Source organism: Rattus rattus, chromosome 9 (assembly GCF_011064425.1).
Source record: "Rattus rattus isolate New Zealand chromosome 9, Rrattus_CSIRO_v1, whole genome shotgun sequence".
NCBI classification, from domain to species: domain Eukaryota; kingdom Metazoa; phylum Chordata; class Mammalia; order Rodentia; family Muridae; genus Rattus; species Rattus rattus.
In genome coordinates this window covers 11,803,837-11,821,894 of record NC_046162.1, presented here as the reverse complement: position 1 = coordinate 11,821,894, position 18,058 = coordinate 11,803,837, and the positions used below count along the sequence as shown (strand labels likewise).

Here is an 18,058-nt window from a genome sequence, read left to right as displayed (position 1 = left end):
ACTGTGTGTGCACTGGATCTACAGGTGGTGATGAACCTCTGTGTTGGTGCTGGGAACAGAACTCGGGTCCCCTGCAAAGGCAGCAAGCGCACTTACTCACTGAGTCGTTTCTCTAGCCTGTTTAAACAGAAAAGTTAAGAGCTGAAACCAGTGCCTGGCGGGGTTCTGATGCCCTCTTATGGACTCCATGGGCACTGTGTGCATTTGGTGCACACACACAGGCAAAACACACATACATATACATAAATCTTGAAAAACACCAAGGTCATGGGTGGTGGCATACACCTTTAACCCCAGCTCTCTGTGAACTCAAGGCCAGCCTGGTCTATGTTACACAGGGAGGCACTGTCCTAACAAATAACCCAGCACACAGCTCAGTGCAGGAGCTCTCGGCCTTTCCTCCGCCCTGTTTTATTCCTGCCTCTGCCCGGAACATTCCTTCTCAGACTCCATGTGACTGACTTCCCCCTGGACTCTACAGGAAGGACCCTCCTGCAGATGTGTCTCTTGTTCCTACTGTACCCCACTCTCCAACTTCACTTCATTGTTTTCCTTCTCGAACTTTTGTTGTCTGCCTGTGTAGGATGTGAGCGCTAGGGAAACATGAGATTTATCTGCTCTGATCATCCCTGGGCTCTCTGCACCCCGTCAAGAGCCTTGTCCATAGTAGGTGCTCAGTAAATGAGAAGGATGGCTCATCCTCGTGCTAGGCATTCTGTAACATGCACTGGGGACAAAATGCTCTAGGTTCCTGGGCTGGAAATCTTGCATCTCAGCAAGTTGAAGACGCCTCGTGGACAGAGCTGCTGGCTATGGCTGGTCACGACATGCACTGCATGAAGGCTCCTGGGCCATGGACGCTTGAGGGTTGCACCAGGGTGGGGGCTCGGGTAGAACCGAAGCAGTTTAGAGAATCTTTTGGTAATTAGAATGGTGCCATCTCAAGAGATAGGTAAGCTGCGGGTCCCCTGTTAGAAAGTTGACATCCATAGGGAAGGAGTCAATTCAACACACACACACACACACACACACACACACACCCCAGCAACCAGACAAGGCAACGGAGATTGGAATTGCTTACATTTTTTTTAATGAAATAAGTCAGCCTCTAGGTATTGCTTTTACAGGTTTATGGAAATTCAAGGATCTACACCATTCACACTTTACACACCACTCACACTTCCAAAAATAGATTTCTAGCCAGAGACAGCATGGCCTTCCCCAGTGCAGTATCTCAGTTCTGTCAACCTGGAGAGGTTAAACCCTGTCCTGGGCCCTGGCATAGCCCTCCAGAGTGACACCCTGAAACTATGATCAACAGTCTTGGGTCTGAAGTCTTCCCAGGCTTAAGGTCAACCAGCATCAAACAACGCTGACGGGAAAAGCCTAAGCATGAGTCCGTTTGCCACCTCAGCTCTCCGTGTCCTTCCCGGAGGGTGAGTGGGGGAGGCAGGTGCGGCTGTGGGTGACGTCTGGTTGGGTTCCTGTAAACATCCATCACAAAGGTGGCAAGTCACAAGCCAGGTCCAGGGCGGCGGAGAGCTGGGTGGCAGGCGAGGCGTTCGGAGGATCTGGCAACTCCCCATCTGGGCACTGAGTCCTCACTTCTCCTGGCAGACTCCTGGGTTGGGGCAGGAACCTGGTTGTTGGCATGAGCAGGCCTAACCAAGAAGACAAAGGACAGTCATCAGCTGGGCCAGGGCACCTCTGCAGGGCCGTCTCCCTACAGTTCAGGCGGGGGCAGGGAAGCCTTGCTCTCCCCCTCACGTTCTAGACTCTCCAGAGTCCCTTGCTCAGGATGGGGCTCCTTCCTCCCTCTCTTTTAAAAATAATTTCTTAATTTCCCAAAGTTTATTTTTATGTGCACTTGTGTTTTGTCTGCAGGTATGCTTGTGTGAGGGTGTCAGATCTTGTAGGTACAGACAGATGTTGAGTTGCTGTTCGGTTGCTGGGAATTAAACCCAGGAAGAGCAGTCAGTACTCTCGGCTGTGGAGCCGTCTTTCCAGCCCCTTAAAAGTGATTTTAATTCTTTGACAAGTTCACATGTTCACACTGTAGCAGGACATTTCCCCCTCGCTTCTCTTTCACACTGTCTTTCCTCTCTCCTCTTGCTTTCCACTTTACCGTCTCTTTCATGATGACTGAGTTTAACTGGGGTTGCCCGCATGACCATGGTTGAGGAATTATTTGAGGGAACACAGGAAACTGACTAGAAGCTACACACCATGGAGAAAATAACTCCCACTCTGCCAGCAGCCATTAACCATTAACCACCAAGAGCACCTTAGCTAGCACAAGGTCCTCTTGAGCCTCCTCTCCCACCCTATTTCTATCATTTCCTGCTGACTTTTTGTTTTTGAGGCAGGGTCTCAGGTAGGTAGCCCAGGATAGCCTTCAACTTCTGATTCGTCTGCCTCCACCTTTCAAGTGCTGGGCAATTATGCACTGCTGGAAATGGAACTTGGAACTCAGGGTCGGGTGGAATACATGCTGAGGAAACCTTCTACCCACTGAGCTGCGTGCCCAGCTCCTGAGGGTGTTTGTCTCCAGTTCTTATTAAGGAATGTGCTTCACTTCTGTGGTTCTGGAGAACCACAGAAGTTTTCCATGGTAAAGGAGGGCTGGCCAGGTGTTCAGGTTGAGGAAAAAGATGCTAGTCAGAGACGGATCTGAGCCATAAGGAGATCAAATGGGGGCAGCTGAGTAAGCTCCAGGGAGTGGGCAGTGCCTCACATCTCCCTGGGAAAGTACTGTGCTTACAGGAAGGTAGCCAGTCAACTCTGTGTCCCCACTTGCCTCTTCTTTCCATGACACATCATCACTTGCAAGTCCTGGTCCCATGTCAGGTTATCTCCTCCAGTCCCCTCAATCCCGTGTTTAGCTGTCATCAGCATCTCTGAACAGTGGGGTTCCCAGGTCCCCCTCCTTTCAGCCCCCCCCAGACTCTTCCCTCTATAAACACCCAGTGCATCCCGTGGAATAATCTCTGTGAAACATGCAGTGTACCCTGTGGAATTCTATTCAGGGGTACGTGAGGGCAACCATTGGCATCAGATTTAGCAGTAGCTCTAGCCCCCAACCAGCAAAAGCCGGTAGCACCTCCAGTCAACCTTGGCTGCCAAAACTGTCCCCCACCTATTTCCAAGAGCCACTAATCAGGCATAACCATTTCCACCAGAAATTGTGCCTCTCCCCATTTTACAGATTGCAAAACAGAGGCTTAAAGAAGCAGTTGCACAAGTAGTGCAGGCAGAGCTGGCACTGAACTGGTAACAAATGGAGACAATCACTGCACCCGGCACTCTTGTCATGCAACATATCCCTTCCACCTACCTTCCCCAGCCCTGGGCACTCTGATCCCGAGACCTTTGTCCTGTTTCCAGAGAATGACTGGGTCCCAGTTATAAGAACAAGAGAGTCAATGACCTCCACAGCAAACTGCTTTCCACTGTGACTGCCAGGAAGGTAGTATACTAACACCCCAGCCCCTGGGGATTCTGGATCCTGGGGCTTCTGAGCAGGACTGAGCCCCAGACTACAGTGGCAGTCTGCTCAGTGCCCACCTGGTCTGTCTTGCTGGCCTCACTTCCCACTTTCCAAATGGAATTCCTGAGATCTCCTCCCAAATAAGCCCAAGGGCTCATGGGTATCTCCACCCTCCCTACCAGCCCATGAGTTGATGTTGCCTGTTGGACAGATAAAGACATCAAGGCTTAGAAAGCATAAGATGCTCAATGAAGATGCTCAGCTCAGAAGTACTGAAATCTGCCTAGCTGTGGCGCCCTGGCTGTGTTTCCAGAACTAGGAAGCTAAGGTCAGGGAATGGCACGTTGGAGGCCAGCCTGGGCTACAGGGTAAGACTGAGCTTGAGGCCAGGCTAGACCATCTAGTATAAGTGTGTTTCCACAAACAGAACAAGTGCTGTGTACCACCAGTTCCTGTTCCCATTTTGTATGCCAGTGTTTTTATGCTGGGCCCCAACTGGAAGACTGGGGCCAAATACTATGCCAAGTTGTGAGCAACTTTAGCTTGGAGTCACCCTCCCAAAGATGAGACAAGGCTGTGAGCACCGCTGGAGGTCCACACAGGGCTGTGCTGCACTGGAAGGGCACCCCACAGGAAGACTAGTCCCCTGGAGTTCTGAACAGAGCAGGGTGGGAGCTGTGTGCTGAAACGTTCTCCCATTCTCTACCAGACTTATCTGCTAGAGGTCAACTGGGAATCCACTCCACCATATCAGGAACCTTCTGTGGTTCCCACTGACCCCACCACAGACAGGGCCTCCACCCGTTGGTCCCCTCCCACCTGCCCACAGAGCCTGTGGGAAGCAGGGGCTGTAGGTATATTGGGGCTTCTAGAAAGGCCTTTGGAGACTCTTGTCCCTTCATACCAGAGCCTACTTGGGGCTGCTCTTCCTTCCAACGAACCTTGGGGAGACATGCAAGTCTTGAAAGCCATGTTCAGAAGCCTGAAGCACAATAATTCACTGAGATTCCCCCTCCTGGGTACGTACTGCAGGGATGCCCCGGCCGGGGGCAGGGATAGGGTAGGAACCACCAAGGAGGCCTCACTTTCTGCCAGTCCTTGTGACTACAGCAGCTGCTGGTCTGACAGCCTTTTGTCCCAGGAGCTCTGTCCTTGTGCCCACGCCTTGACCTAGGTTTCAGTGGGTGCTGCCGATTTCCAGATCACTTGCTGAGTCTGCTAGTGATAGCCAATGAGGCCAGGGTCCTGTCCCTCAAGTTCCTCTCCTTTAAAGCTTTTTTGTTCCTCTTAAACGCTGCTTTAAGAACGGGAGAAATGGTTCGGTAGTTCAGAGCATCTTGCAGGGGACCCAGGTTCTGTTCCCAGTACCCACATGGTGGTTTAGAATTACCTATAACTCCAGTTCCAGAGAATCCAATGCCCTCTTATGACCTCCACTGTCCCCTACATGGACATGGACTCACATAGGAACAGATGCATAATAAATAATTTTAAAAAATTGATTTAAAGAAAACAACCATATACAATATAATTCAGGGGCCAGCAATGTAGCTTAGCTGATATAGGTAGTTGCTGCCAAGTCTGACTTCCTTAGTTTGATCCCAGGATGCACATGGTGGAAGGAAAACACCAACTTTTACAAGTTTCTCTCTGACATCCACATGTGCACCATGGCATACCCATGCCCACCCCTGAATACATGAATAAATGTTCAAAAAAAAAGGGGGGGTAAGGTGGTTGGGGGAAAGCAGAAACTACCTTCTCAGGGCCACAGACTTACACCTCACTTTCTCCACATACCCACAATGCACTGCTTGCCCAGCTCTGCATACATGTGGGATTGCTGTGCTAGAGGCAGACTGGTAGCAGGAGGCCACCTGGCCCACGGTCAAGGGTGTGGTAGCGATCTGGCCACCTCCCTGGCAGCTGCAAGGACAGAAGAGGAGAGACGCTTCCTCTTTCCACACAGGCCAATCCTGGATGAGAGCTGGCAGCTCAGGCCTGGACTCCACCCCCACGCTGGCCGCGCATGCTCATTACTATGTGCCATCTAGTGTGTCTGCAGCCATCCCCATTGGCTGCATCTGCCTGCCCAGGAGCTCCTGCGGCTGTCACACACTACCTGGACATTACTCACTCAGGCAGGCTGAGTGTCCCTTCTCTAGAACCCCCGGACCAGACCACAGTGTTTTGGCTTCTACGATACTGGAGTAGAGTAGTGAGATGCCTAGAGGAACTGAAGCAAGTCTAAAGTAGATTCCATCTATGTGCCAGGGCATAGGTATGGAGGTCTGAGGACAGTATTCATGAGACCGGTCTCCTTCTCCCGGGAAGGTCCTGGGGCTCTAACTCAGGTCACTATGATTGGCAGCAGCCAGTGCCTTTGCCTGCTGAGCCACCTCACAAGCCCCAACAGTAGCTTTCTGCAACCTTTGTTTCCTCTCTGAGACAGTTTCACTGTGTAGCCTGGGCCGACTCGAGCTCTGGTGCCCCAGCCTCCCCAGTGCTGAAACCAGTGGTACTAGCCACTTCACCTGGGCCAATTCAAGAGTATTTATTATTGTTCTAATGTAGGGCCTTACTACGACTATTGGCTGACCTCAACTTAATGATCTTCATGCCTCTGTCATAACTATAAAAAACACCCAGCATTTGTAATTTGAGAAAGGTAATGAAGTAATGCCAAGGAGACAGTGAAGGGACACCTACAGCCAGAGACAGGAAGGGTAGGAAGGCCAGGGCGCTGTGAGCCTACCTCCTCTGGTACCTCCCAGGGACTCCTCCAGTCTAGCACCTCACTTCAGAAATTGTGGATGGCTCATAGCTGGGCATCTAAGGTGAGTCACCAAACTGCCCCAAGCCTCAGTTTCCCTCAGTACCTAATGAAGCCTACCAAGTGACCATCCCAAAGTGACGCGGGGAAGCTCTGTGAGAGGCACCCCATTCTAACCTCTCAGCCAAGCTCCCTTCTACACAGGAAGCCTGGGAAGGAGGCCTTTAGGGATGCGGAATGAGAGTTGCAGGGCATTAGTATCAGTGGACTCTCAGTGGGTACCATGTCGCCAACCCCAGTCTGCTTCACAGGCAGTCCACAGTGATGCTCTCCTCTGGTTACTGGCCCCAGAAGAGCAATGAACCCCAATAAAGGGGAGGGGTTCCTGGGGTAGGGGCCTCTGGTCTAACACATCACATGGTGCTGTACACCATTAACAAATCACCTATCATCACTCATGAACCCACTCAATCACTGTAAGCCCCTAGGCACATTCCATTATTCCCAATTTACAGATAAGGAAACTGAGGCTTAGGGGAAGTGATGTCACTTATCCAAAGTACTGGTAGAACTAGGGTTTAAACCCCAACTTTGTGACTACAAAACTCTAGGAAACAACTTTCTGGGTCACATGAGCGGCTGGAACAATCACACATCCATACCAAACATACAGATTGCTCTGCTGCTCTTGGTCAAGTCTTACTACTTCTCAGAGAAGTTCTAAGTTGATGCTAGGAAACTTCATCTAGTAGTACTAGCTCAACACATCAAGTAGGTCCCAGCCCTCGCCATTTTAGGCGAAGGCATCTATTTTAGACTTGTTTCAGTTCCTCCAGGCATCTCACTACTGTACTCCAGTATCACAGAAGCCAACACTTTGACACTTACTTTCACCTATACTAGGAGAGGGTGGTTTCTTTCACCTGGTGACATAGCATTCATTTAAAAATAGACCAGAGCAGTCTGGGGTGCCCCCCACTAATAGGGTGTGTGCTTAGGATGTGTGTGGCACTGGGCTGGATCCTCAGAAACACCTACAGTAAAATACAGTCCAGAGGGCATGGGGCTGTAGTTCAGCGGTAGAGTGCTTTCCTAGTGCTCACAAAGTGCTGGTTCCCTCCCCTTACATGGGCACTGTAGTACACATCTACACCCATAAAGCGGATGCAGTGAGCCAAGAGCACAGCCCCAGCCTTTGGGAGGTGGAAGCAGCAAGAGAGGAAGCCCTCTCCCTTCGGTGGCTAGACAGTGAGTACGGGGCCGAAGTCCGCATGCGAAAGTAGCCGTCTCTGTGGCTGCTGTTCTTTAGTTGTTTGGATTTGTTGTTGTTGTTTTAAAGACAGCGTTTCAATGTGTAGCCCTGGCTGACCTGAAACTTGATTTGTACATCAGCCTGGCATTGAATTCAGAGATCTTACCTCTGCCTCCAGAGTGCTGGGGTTAAAGGTGTGCCCAACTTAAAAAAAAAATTTTTTTTATTCATTTTTTTGAAACAAACGAAACACTAAAACTGGCATTATTCATCTTCAACTCTAAAAGGAAAAGCAGTGAAGAGACCTGGCTCACATCACCAAAGCTAATGGGACCAGCATGCCACAGGGGACACATGGTTCTCAGAATGCTGTACCACACTCTTCCTGCCACGATCACATCACCTGAATGGAATCCTAGCTCGGGTGGACCTGAGCTTCGCCAGGCAGAGACAACCCACAAATGCTACACCAGCCTCTTGCACAGGGCTAATGTCACACCAAGACATAGACAGGCTGAGCAGGTGGTCAGAATAAAGAAGCAGTGACCTCGAATCCTGCACTTTTATCCTTAAAGGACATCCCCGGGACAGAGTGCCCAGGTCCTGTCCCTGTCCAGCTGCTGATCTCAGCCAGGCGTGCTGGCCCCAGCTCCAGGGCTTAGGAGATAGAGCAGGAGGGTCAGTTCTAGGCCAGTCTTGGTTATAACAGACCCCATCTCAAAAGACAAGGACCTTTTGCTGGCTTTGACAAGGACACTACAGATGTCAAGTACATCCTTGATTTAGGAAAATACAGACCAAAAAATCAGGAACAAAGGAACATCATGTCTGTGGTACACTCTCGAATGGTTTAGAACATGACCATCCACATGTGTATGTGTGCGTTCATGTGCGTGCACAGGTATCTACAGGGGAGAATGTGAGCTTGCACTTAGCACATGAGCAGAAACGCTGACATGCTGGCAGGTTCTGCTGAAGGGAGCACAAGGGTTCTTTATATTTTTTATAACTTTGCTGAGAAGTGTAGAATTCTAAAATTTCTCTGAGAGATTGTTTTGGAGGAATTTGGGATAAAAGGAGCGATCGCGTAGATGAGATGGGCCTGGAGAGGTCATGACTTGTGCTGAAGTGGGCCCAGAAGGCTCTTCTGCTCCCTGGTGGCCACTCTGCTGTGCGGGAGACACAACCATCTTATTTGGTTTTGGTGTCCGGGCTGCTCACTTTCTAGTCTTCAGTTTCTTTACTGGCCATACTGAGTTAGCAGTCCGGAGGCAGGAGCAAGAAGATCCTGAACTTGAGGCTACTTAGAGCTACGCAGTGAGATTCTGTCTCAGAAATAAAAATAAAAGTCTGTCTTTCAATGTGATTTTGATTTCCCAATTGCAGCTGGTGTTCTCAGAGGTTCCAGGATGAACGCAGCAGTAATATCTGGCAGAAGCCCTCCTGTTTTTCGCTCAGCTAAATAGATCCCAGGGCTGAGAGGAGACTGTAATATGGCTACTTTTCTGGCTGGAACCTCCAGGCTGTGCTAACTCAGAGCCAGGGGCATGAGGTCATTGGCATCTCAGCTGGCCGGGAGACTTTTTCTTCCCAAAGGGATGGCTGGAGCATTGTGACCAGGGGCCCTTCTGTGTCTCGAGTCAGAGCAGGGCATGTGCCCATCCACCCCCATACCTCTAGACCCTCTGCCCTTAGCCTGTTATTCTGCATCTTCCCTCACCCTGATCCAGGCCCACAGGGTAGGTCTCCCACAGCTGGGATCTGAATACATGGGTGACCCATGGATGGGCATGGTTGGGCAGCAGCATGCTCAGCTGGGTATTCTGTTGACGGGAAAGGCTATAGTCTGGCAAGGAAGGCTGAGAAAGCAGCCACGGTCTTCAGGTGAGCCATCTGAGGCCTGAGAGTAAACCAGATCAACAAATTGGTTACCCTTATTCCACAGCCACACAGACCCTGGTGGCATCATTCCCCTTCCCAAGCCAGAGACAGTGTCTCTTCTACAGTACCTTATATGCCAAGGGAAGGGGGTCCAGTAGGCACCTGCTACCTGTTACATGACTCTAGATTAACCAGGTTAAGGTGCCTCTCTAACCTAGCAGATGGGCTGTCAGCAACCCCCATCCCAACTCCAATACACACACACACACACACACACACACACCGTAAAGTTCCCACGCCACGCACAGTCCTCTCCCACAGCAAGCAAGGAAACCATTTCCTACTGCCCTGGGCCACAGTGAACACTGCCCTGGGCCACAGTGAACACTCTATAGAGACCACAGAGGCCACTTCCCAGAGATCTAAAAGTCTCTAGGGCCCAGATAGGCAGGAAGACAGGGATAGGTTGGGGTGTGTGTGTGTGTGTGTGTGTGTGTGTGTGTGTGTGTGTGTACACCAATGGGCATGTTCTTTGATCCCATTTTGTTGGTCATGGGACATGAATATTAATGGACAAGGCAAGTGAGGGCAGATGATTCCAGACTGCACTTACCTGTCATAACAATGGTTGATGTTCATGGACCAGTCACCATGCAGGGAGGTCCAACACTTTGTTCTCTCAACAAGGCAGATTTTCATGAGCCCTGTTTTATAGAAGAGGTCACCAACATGTGGAGTTAAGTGGCATTCCCAAGACTGTGGCTAGGCCTGCAGTTTGAATCAAGAGCATCTGAGTTTGCAGTCACTACTCTTAAGCTTGACTGCACACTGACTCCTCAAACAGGTGCTCAGTAAATACGTGAGAAGCTGAGTTACACTGCTGGAGATGAGGAGCAAAAGTGGACGACCTTTTTCTTGCTGAGATTCACCCCAGACTCCACTGCCTGTGTGTCCTGTGTGCATGCCTTCTGTTGGTGTCCCCTGGTCTGGCTTGTTAGGACACGGGTGCATGTGAACATGAGTGGGAACAAGCATGCCTGGCCCAGGCCACCTCTGTCCATGGAAGGTGCCAGGAGGCAGGGTTGGATCACTTCACTCCACGTTGCTACCAGTCATCCTCCTGCATCTTCTGGGCCTTGCCTTTATGGCCCTGGACCAAGGTCTTCTAGTTTGGATTGGGGGACAGGTAGTATAGTGTGGGCTTCATTACTCTCCAGCCCTTGGTGAGGGGCTTGTTATATCCTTATCTTCCCTAACCCAGGGTCAGCCAAGAGTGTCCCAAAGAAATGCTTCTTGCTGTTTCTGCTCACACAGCATTTGCTGCACAGCATGTCAAAGCATTTGGGCTCTGGCTTTGAGCTTAGAATATGCCAATGTTTTCAGTTGGAAGCAGGAATGTTTCTGTTGATATGGTAAGAAGATAAAATAAGACATTTTCACCAAGTTATACTGCCTGAGAATCTACTTGGCTCAAAGACAGACATGAAACTTGGGATCACAGGGCCAAGCCTAGACTCTGAGAGGAAAAGGAGGGCCAATGCTTTTTGAATGACTCCATGTGAGAACACACAGAAGGCCTAGAAGCGGAACTGGTCTGTAGTCTCTACTCGGGTTCTGAGTGGGTCCCAGGGATCCTATCTCTGTTAGGTGTTCCCGGTGTGGTTTTGCTTCCCCATTGACACTGGTCTGGTCTTGTCCAGTCATCAGTCACCTCACCTGGCTCCCTGCTCCTACACTTGCCCCTTTAGCCCATTCTACTCACAGCGCCAGTCATCTTAGAGAACAGGAGCTGGACTGTGTCAGGCCCTGCCTAGGACCGTCACTGGATGCTAACTCTTCTTGGCCATGTCATCTATGGCCTACCACTTACCTCTTTTACAAGTCTGTATCTCCAGCCTCCCTTTGGCTGCTGAATGAGCCATGCCTTTCCCAACTCAAGGTAAGGGTACTAACAATTCCCTCTACTCAGACTGCATTGCTCCAGAGGCCTCTGTCTGGCTCCTGCTATCAAATCTGGCCTCAGCTCATATTTGCTGTCCCTTCAGAGAGGCCTTCTTCCACCCCGGCCTCTCATTAAAGCAGCAGTTCCTATTCTCCCCTCGTGGTCCCTTCACGCGGCACCTGCCAGAGGCCAGCGGCTGCACAGTCGAGAGCACAGCAACACAGCCTCTAAACTTCTCTCAACTCACTGGTTCTAGGTGCCCTCGTGGAAGGCGTGTGCGTGCCAGGTTCCACCTGCCTCTGCTCACCATGTACTCAACAGATAGGTATTTGTTCAATGGAAGAATAGATGTCAGGCTGGCAGGAACACAGGGCAGCTGGCGCATGCCACTGACCTTACTAAACAGTTCTTCAAAGATATCATGCCTGTCCCCAAGTATTTCCCACTCACCATGCATTATTTATTCCTACAACTGACAGTGTGTTCCCAAATGCCACTGCTGAAAGCCTGTGATGGTGTTAGGGGTGAGTAGGTCTCGAGGATGGAGTCCTCCGGTGGGATTAGTGCCCTTTGGAAAAGTATGAGGATGAAACACTTGCTATTTGAGCTATTTGGGGTTCTGGCATAGAACCCCAAACTAAGACACCCACTTATGGCAATGCTGGCAATGAGGTGACACAGGCAAGAAGAGGTAAATGTCTCCTTGGGGTGACATTGGTATCTGTTATCTAAAAGGAGCCCCTGCCCACCAGCTCCATATGCCTCTTCATTGCCACTCAGGCTCTACAGCCTGCCAAATTCCCCAGCTACAGGACTAGACCTGCCCCATGACACCTCACTGGACCAACAACTTGCTGTGCCCTTTCCCTAGTTTGGAAGCTTTGGCCAGTCTCACTCCTCCTTGGATTCACAGTACCCTACTCTAACATATACAAAGCTTCTTGGCAGATACAAAGCCCAAAGGCAGATCTTCAGTGCCACCACCCTGTGGCTCCCTCTGCTGACCCGAGGGTCCTGAGAGGCCTCGCAAATACTGCAGACAAAGCCAGCACCAGTTCAGAACTGCCTGCCTGCTCCAGAGCGCCAGCCTAAGAAACTGACAGCCTCTGCGGATCTGAGCTGCGGCACTACCAACCCAGGATCTCTGAAACCTGACTCCAAATACAGCAGCAGAAACACTGCCAACAGGAAGTGCGGCGTTGTTTGTTGAAGGTTTCCATTCTCGAAGGCTTGGCTTGAAGCCCCTGAGTTTAACTAGTACCTCAAGAGGCCGCAGAACAAGTGACCAGTGCCTCCTATGACAGCAGTTTATCCTTTCAGGACAAGAAAGCATTCCCCCAAACCCCAAGGTCACCAACAAGACAGGCTAAGACTTGGGGGAGGAGCTGATGGCTCCACCTCAAAAGGTTTGGGGTACAAAGCGTTTTGCACAAACCTTGAGGTAAACTGCATGATTGCTTCAAATGTTTGTGTAGACCCTGAGTCCCTTTCCTTGGGGAAAATCCTCTCCAAACACTACTATTCCTAGCATCTGAGTTAGATCCAGAGGAGGTGGTCAGAGAAATTAGAAGCTTAGAGGAAGGATGTTAGTCTGCCATGAGGACATCTCCCTCCTGGCAATACACCCCCACCTCAAGGGCACTTACGGGCCTCTTCCTGGGGTCCCATCCCTGTCCAGATGGTGCCCCCAGCCAGTGGCAGCGGCATGATACAGGCGGCTGGTCCAGGTCAAGAGTTGTGGATGGCGGAAGGCAAGTGGGGAACAGTAATCAAGACCTTATTCCAAATATCCATCGAAGACGTCGAGCTCTGAGTCTGCATCGTAAAGGCCAGAGCCAGGGTCTGAGAGTACACCAAGGTCCACCAGCGCCTGGTCCAAGTCCTCGGGCAGAAAGACGAGGCCCACATTGAGAACGATGTATTCCATGAGGAAGGCGTAGTAGAGGATCAGCACATTGACGAAGAACAGGCCCACGTAGAACATAGAGGGGAGCAGCGGTGGCTGCACGTAGGAGACCAGGGGGCCCAGAGCGTCCAGGTGGGCTGCGACCCGGGCGCCGGGCATGCAGGGGCCGGCGATGGGGGCGGCGGCCGGGCGATCCCAGCGACCTCAGCCGCTGCGGCGCCCGGGCGGCCGGCGAGGGGGCAGCTCGGCCATCCAGGGGGCGCCCCGGGGCTCGGTGGCGGCAGCGCTGGGCCCCGGGCGGCCTCGGAAGACGCTCCTTGACCCCCACGAGATGCTCAGGGCCGGGTCACGGAGCCCTGGGATCGGGATGCGGACCACACGGGCCGCTCGCCCCTCAAGAACTGGCCAGCAACTCGCTTGGTGCGCCGCGCTCGCACGCCCCCGCCGCACTCAGAGTTGAGGCCGGGTCCCCACTGCCGTCTCCCCGAGGCGCTCCTTAGGCCCCGTCGGCTTCCCCACAGGCTCACTGCCCATCGCTGCGGCCGCCGCGTCGCTCTGCTGCTTCCCAGCACCTCCTACCCAGAGGCTCTTCGCTCATTGGTCAGTCGCATGTTTGCCCGCATTCATTGGTTAGCTCAGTGCTCTACGCTTATTGGTTCGAGCTGTTCGGGGCGGGTACTCCTTTGCTCCACCCCATGGGAGGTGCTCCGGTCTCTAAATTGCTCTTTTGCAGCTTACACTCCCTAGACTTTGCATCTAGAACTTAGGTATGGTTCCTTTTTGGAACTTAATTTCCCAACTTTCAAATGATGCCAGGTGGAAAGCCGGAAATTCCACTGAAAATCCTAGTCCCAAAGCGCTTTTTTTTTCTTTTTCACGGTATGATAAGAACAATCAATCATTGAATGTCTTTGACAGCAGCATTATAGGTAGGGTTCCATGACACCTGGATGGAGAGCACCACAAGCAGGTCTAATCTGCCACTAAGGTTGCTTATTGTTTCCTTTTACTTTTCAGTCCATGTTTAAAAAAATACCAATAATGCTAAGTATATATCTGCTCAGGTTTCTCTGTTCACAGACCATCTCCTTGCTTCGTTGGAAGGATGAGTTTGCTAAAGGTGCCTTTCATCGGGGTTTAAACAGCTAGGATCAAAACCAAGGTCTTGGGTGTGCAAGATGTAGGCAAGACATAGCTCTATTTCTGTGTTACATTCTCAGCTTAAAAACACACACACACACACACACACACACACACACACACACACACACACACACAAAAAAACCCAGTCCTGCAAAACCAGGGTCTCACTATGAAGCCTCTGGCTACCCTGAAATTGACTATAGACCAGGTTGTTCCACTGCCTCTGTCTCCTGAATGCTGGGATTAAGGCTTATCCTCAACTCTTAAAAGGCCTTTAATCTATGGTCACACTTAGCTTTATAGGAACTGGACAAGGCAATGCTGCGTGTTCTCTTTTCACAGACGTGGAAACCAAATCCCAGAGAAATAGATTCTTGAAGCTGTTGAGGTTGGGGCATTTTCTTTGGTGGTCAGAGCTGTTTCTGTCCTTTCATAATTTTTACATGAGAAACCATTAGCCTGATGCTGGCCTCCATTTCTCTAATTCTTGGAAGCAATGCAAGCCAAAATTTATTCACTCTATCAATATTCATTTAAGAACCTGCTATGTGAAAATCTTGTCCTGGGCCCTGGGAGAACATTGGTCCCCGACTCAATTCTGTTCTTAGGACTGCCACAGATTAAATAGCTGTGAATGTAGAAATGAATAAATGAGTGGGTGTTAGGCACAGAGTCTTGCTTTCCACAGAGGTCCCCAGTTCCGATCCAGGAAGGAAATCCTCACATGAAGAACTTGGAGTTATCTTTCTTTCTTACTGAATTAGTCAGGAAGGGGCATGGATTTTGGATGGCAACCGGAGGAAACCTCTGAAAGTCCATTGTGGTTAATTTCACATTGGCGTTTACATTAATGCTTGCATCCTTACAAAATGTTTTAAGACTAAAGTGCAAAAGAAAAAGGTTTTAAGGATAAACAGGGATGTTACTGGTTGGTCTTGTCGACAAAAGCAAATAAGGGTACCTAGGCTTGAATTCTGCCTCTGTCACGTGTTAAGTGCCTGACTTCTCTGTGACTCAGTCTCCTGGATTGTAAAATAAGGTTAATAACAGCATCTACTTCATAGGGTTGTGAGAATTAAATAATAAATCACTTAGGATAGTGACAAATGATATGTACCACTCAATGCTTTTTTTTATTTTTAATTCTTATTTTGCGATATTGAAGGTTGAATCTGTCACACATAAACACATTCCCAGCCCTTTGAAATTTTTTTTTTTTAATTCTTTTTTTCGGAGCTGGGGACCGAACCCAGGGCCTTGCGCTTCCTAGGCAAGCACTCTACCACTGAGCCAAATCCCCAACCCCCCCTTTGAAATTTTTAAAGAGTTAGGCCCATCAAAATGGCTCAGCTGTTAAGCAAAGATACTGCCAAGACTGAGGATCTGACTTCGACTTTCAGAACCCAAATGGTAGAAGGTGAGAGCCTTCTTTACAAAGTTATACTACTCTACAAGTGCGCACACACACACACACACACACACACACACACACACACACACACACACGTAATATTTTTTAAGAGAACTAAACCTCGCCAAATTGCCAAGGATGGTCTCCAATTTTAGCTGGGGTTTCAAGACACGCTTTTTCTTTTCTAATCACAAAACTAACATCAATAAGGTCAGAAAGTCATACTCCAATTTCAACAAACCGTCCCCGCCCACCCTGACAGTGACCCGCCTTCTCCCTTCTTCTTGTCCCGCCTCCTCTCGACGGTCGCGCGAAACATGCCGGTCCTTGTAGTCCATTCGCAGAGTCCTGTCGTCAAGAGCCTCGCTCAAGAACTTCATTTCCCAGAGTTCCTCGCGGCGGCGGCCGTAAAGCGCGGCGGCCGAACGGCCGGTTCCGGCTGAATGTCAGTGCGGGGCTGTAGGCTGGGGATCAAGGTGCTTGGCGGTCTCTCCACCGCCCCCGCCGCTGCCGGTTGGGCTTGAGATGTCGCCACGGGCACCGGGCCGCTGAGCGGATCGGACATGAAACCGTGAGGCGGGCGACGGGGCTGGTCTGCGGACATGTTTGGCCGCTCACGGAGCTGGGTGGGCGGGGGCCACGGCAAGTCCTCCCGCAACATCCACTCCTTGGACCACCTGAAGTGAGTGTGCGGGGCGCGCGGCGGGGAGGCCGCGGGACCGGGCGCGGACGCCCAGACGCGGGCTTGACTTGCGGGGCGCGGAGGTGCGAGGAGGACTGGGGCGCCGCGGGAGGGTAGTATGTTGGTTATCCGCAAGGCTTTGGAGTCAGGGCACCTGGCTTCGAACCCTGACCCTGTCGTTTCTGGCCCTGTGACCTTGGACACGTCGCGTGATTTTTCAGTCTCCAGAAACCTAACCTGAAAAGTAAGGGCATCTTTGAGTTTTCGGTTTGTGGACTGGAGTTATCTTGATAGGGGACGGACAGTGGCCACTGGGCTTCTTGGGGTGGCACTTCTTGGGCTGCATAGTTTAGAGGCCAGAGGCCCGGGTATCAGCCAGATCTGGATTCGAATTTAGTTAACATTTAGGCTTCCGTTTCCTTCGCTGTAAAATGAACAGAGTGACAGTACTACTTTTTGTAGTTATTTTTAGTATTGGTTGGATAAGAGAATGAACAAAACGCACAGAACATGTACAAGTACTCTAAAAAGAACAGTGATTAAAAGAACACAAGTATTTTCAGAAGGAAATCTAAAGGGATAGTCAGCAGTAGCACTTTGAGAGAGGGCAGGAGGCTTACAGAGTCCTGGGGACGCAGGAAAGTACACAGAAGAGGCTAGCTTTGGAGTTAGACCTGTGTTCAAATCCTGACTCAGCCACTTAATGACTGTGTAGCTTTGGTCATATTTTATCTCTCTGTCCTTCCAGTTTGCCATTACCGGCTGGGAACTAGGAACTGTACAAGAATTGGGTGATGTTGAGCACGCCAAGTGATTGATCCAGTATCACTGTGCAGCAGCGTCACTAACATAGGCAGCGAAGCCTCCCCAGCCTGCTCCAAACCCTTTCTGTCTCTGAGTTCCGTTCCTTACACCCCTGCTGTCTTCTCTGGCTCTGCTTCTGTCCTTTTTAGTTTTTGTTAAACTCACACTTCCAAGACAGGAGAAGCTGCTTGGTTTCTTTGCAGTTGCATTTCCAGAGGATTGGAGGCAAAGAGAGAGTAGTAGAAGACAGAGACCTTAGAGAAAGGAGAGGCTCCAGGGAGAGAACTGGAGATGGAGGTGCCGAGGGGGTGAGGAGAACAGTTTTCAGAAGAGACCCCAGAAGCTTTGTAATGCTAAGTACAGGGGTGGAGATGAAGAATGGTGGGGTAAAAACAGAAAGGAAGACAGGGATCCGTAGAAAGGATTGCGGGCTAAAAATTAGATGGGACTTCCCCTTTGATGATGGGGTATAGAACCGCTTCTGTCATGGAGCAAGGATTTAGTAAATGTTTGTGAATTGCCTTGTGTGGAGAGGGAAGAGGTAGAGGGCAAGAATGGGGGTTGGTAGCAATTTAGAATTCTTAACCGGGATGGCAGATGGCCCGGAAAGGGAGTGGGGTGTGGATGAGTGGCTGAAGGATTTGAAGAATGTGTGGGCAGATTTGGCTGTGCAGGGGAGGGTGATTGTCCTGAGGGGCTGCGCCTCCTACCAGCCTAAGCACCTGCTGGCTCTCACCTAACTTGGGACTCTAGCCCCTTTAAATTACCATTAATGTG

General features: G+C 50.6%; 2 protein-coding genes across 4 annotated transcripts in view; one reads left to right on the top strand and one right to left on the bottom strand.

Moving 5' to 3' along the window:
* Positions 1 to 9,941: 9,941 nt before the first annotated feature.
* Dexi (Dexi homolog) lies at positions 9,942 to 13,429 on the bottom strand. The gene is made up of 2 exons (XM_032912594.1): positions 12,982 to 13,429; positions 9,942 to 10,097 (listed from the first exon to the last, which is right to left on the bottom strand). Exon 1 carries the CDS (start codon positions 13,398 to 13,400, stop codon positions 13,113 to 13,115), a length of 288 nt encoding a protein of 95 aa, XP_032768485.1. The 5' UTR covers positions 13,401 to 13,429; the 3' UTR covers positions 9,942 to 10,097; positions 12,982 to 13,112.
* Positions 13,430 to 16,207: 2,778 nt separating this feature from the next.
* Clec16a (C-type lectin domain containing 16A) overlaps positions 16,208 to 18,058 on the top strand; it is a 191,114-nt gene continuing 189,263 nt past the window's right edge. For 2 of the 3 annotated variants that reach the window (XM_032913756.1, XM_032913757.1), the window contains exon 1: positions 16,208 to 16,477. In XM_032913756.1, coding sequence (XP_032769647.1) covers positions 16,398 to 16,477 — 80 coding nt within the window. In that variant the 5' untranslated portion in view covers positions 16,208 to 16,397. The remainder of the gene's footprint in view (positions 16,478 to 18,058) is intronic. The other variant, XM_032913755.1, reaches the window with a different exon arrangement.

What these genes read in the sequence shown, in the direction of transcription:
- Dexi (XM_032912594.1), bottom strand. Translation starts at nt 13,400, where the DNA reads ATGCCCGGCGCCCGGGTCGCAGCCCACCTGGACGCTCTGGGCCCCCTG.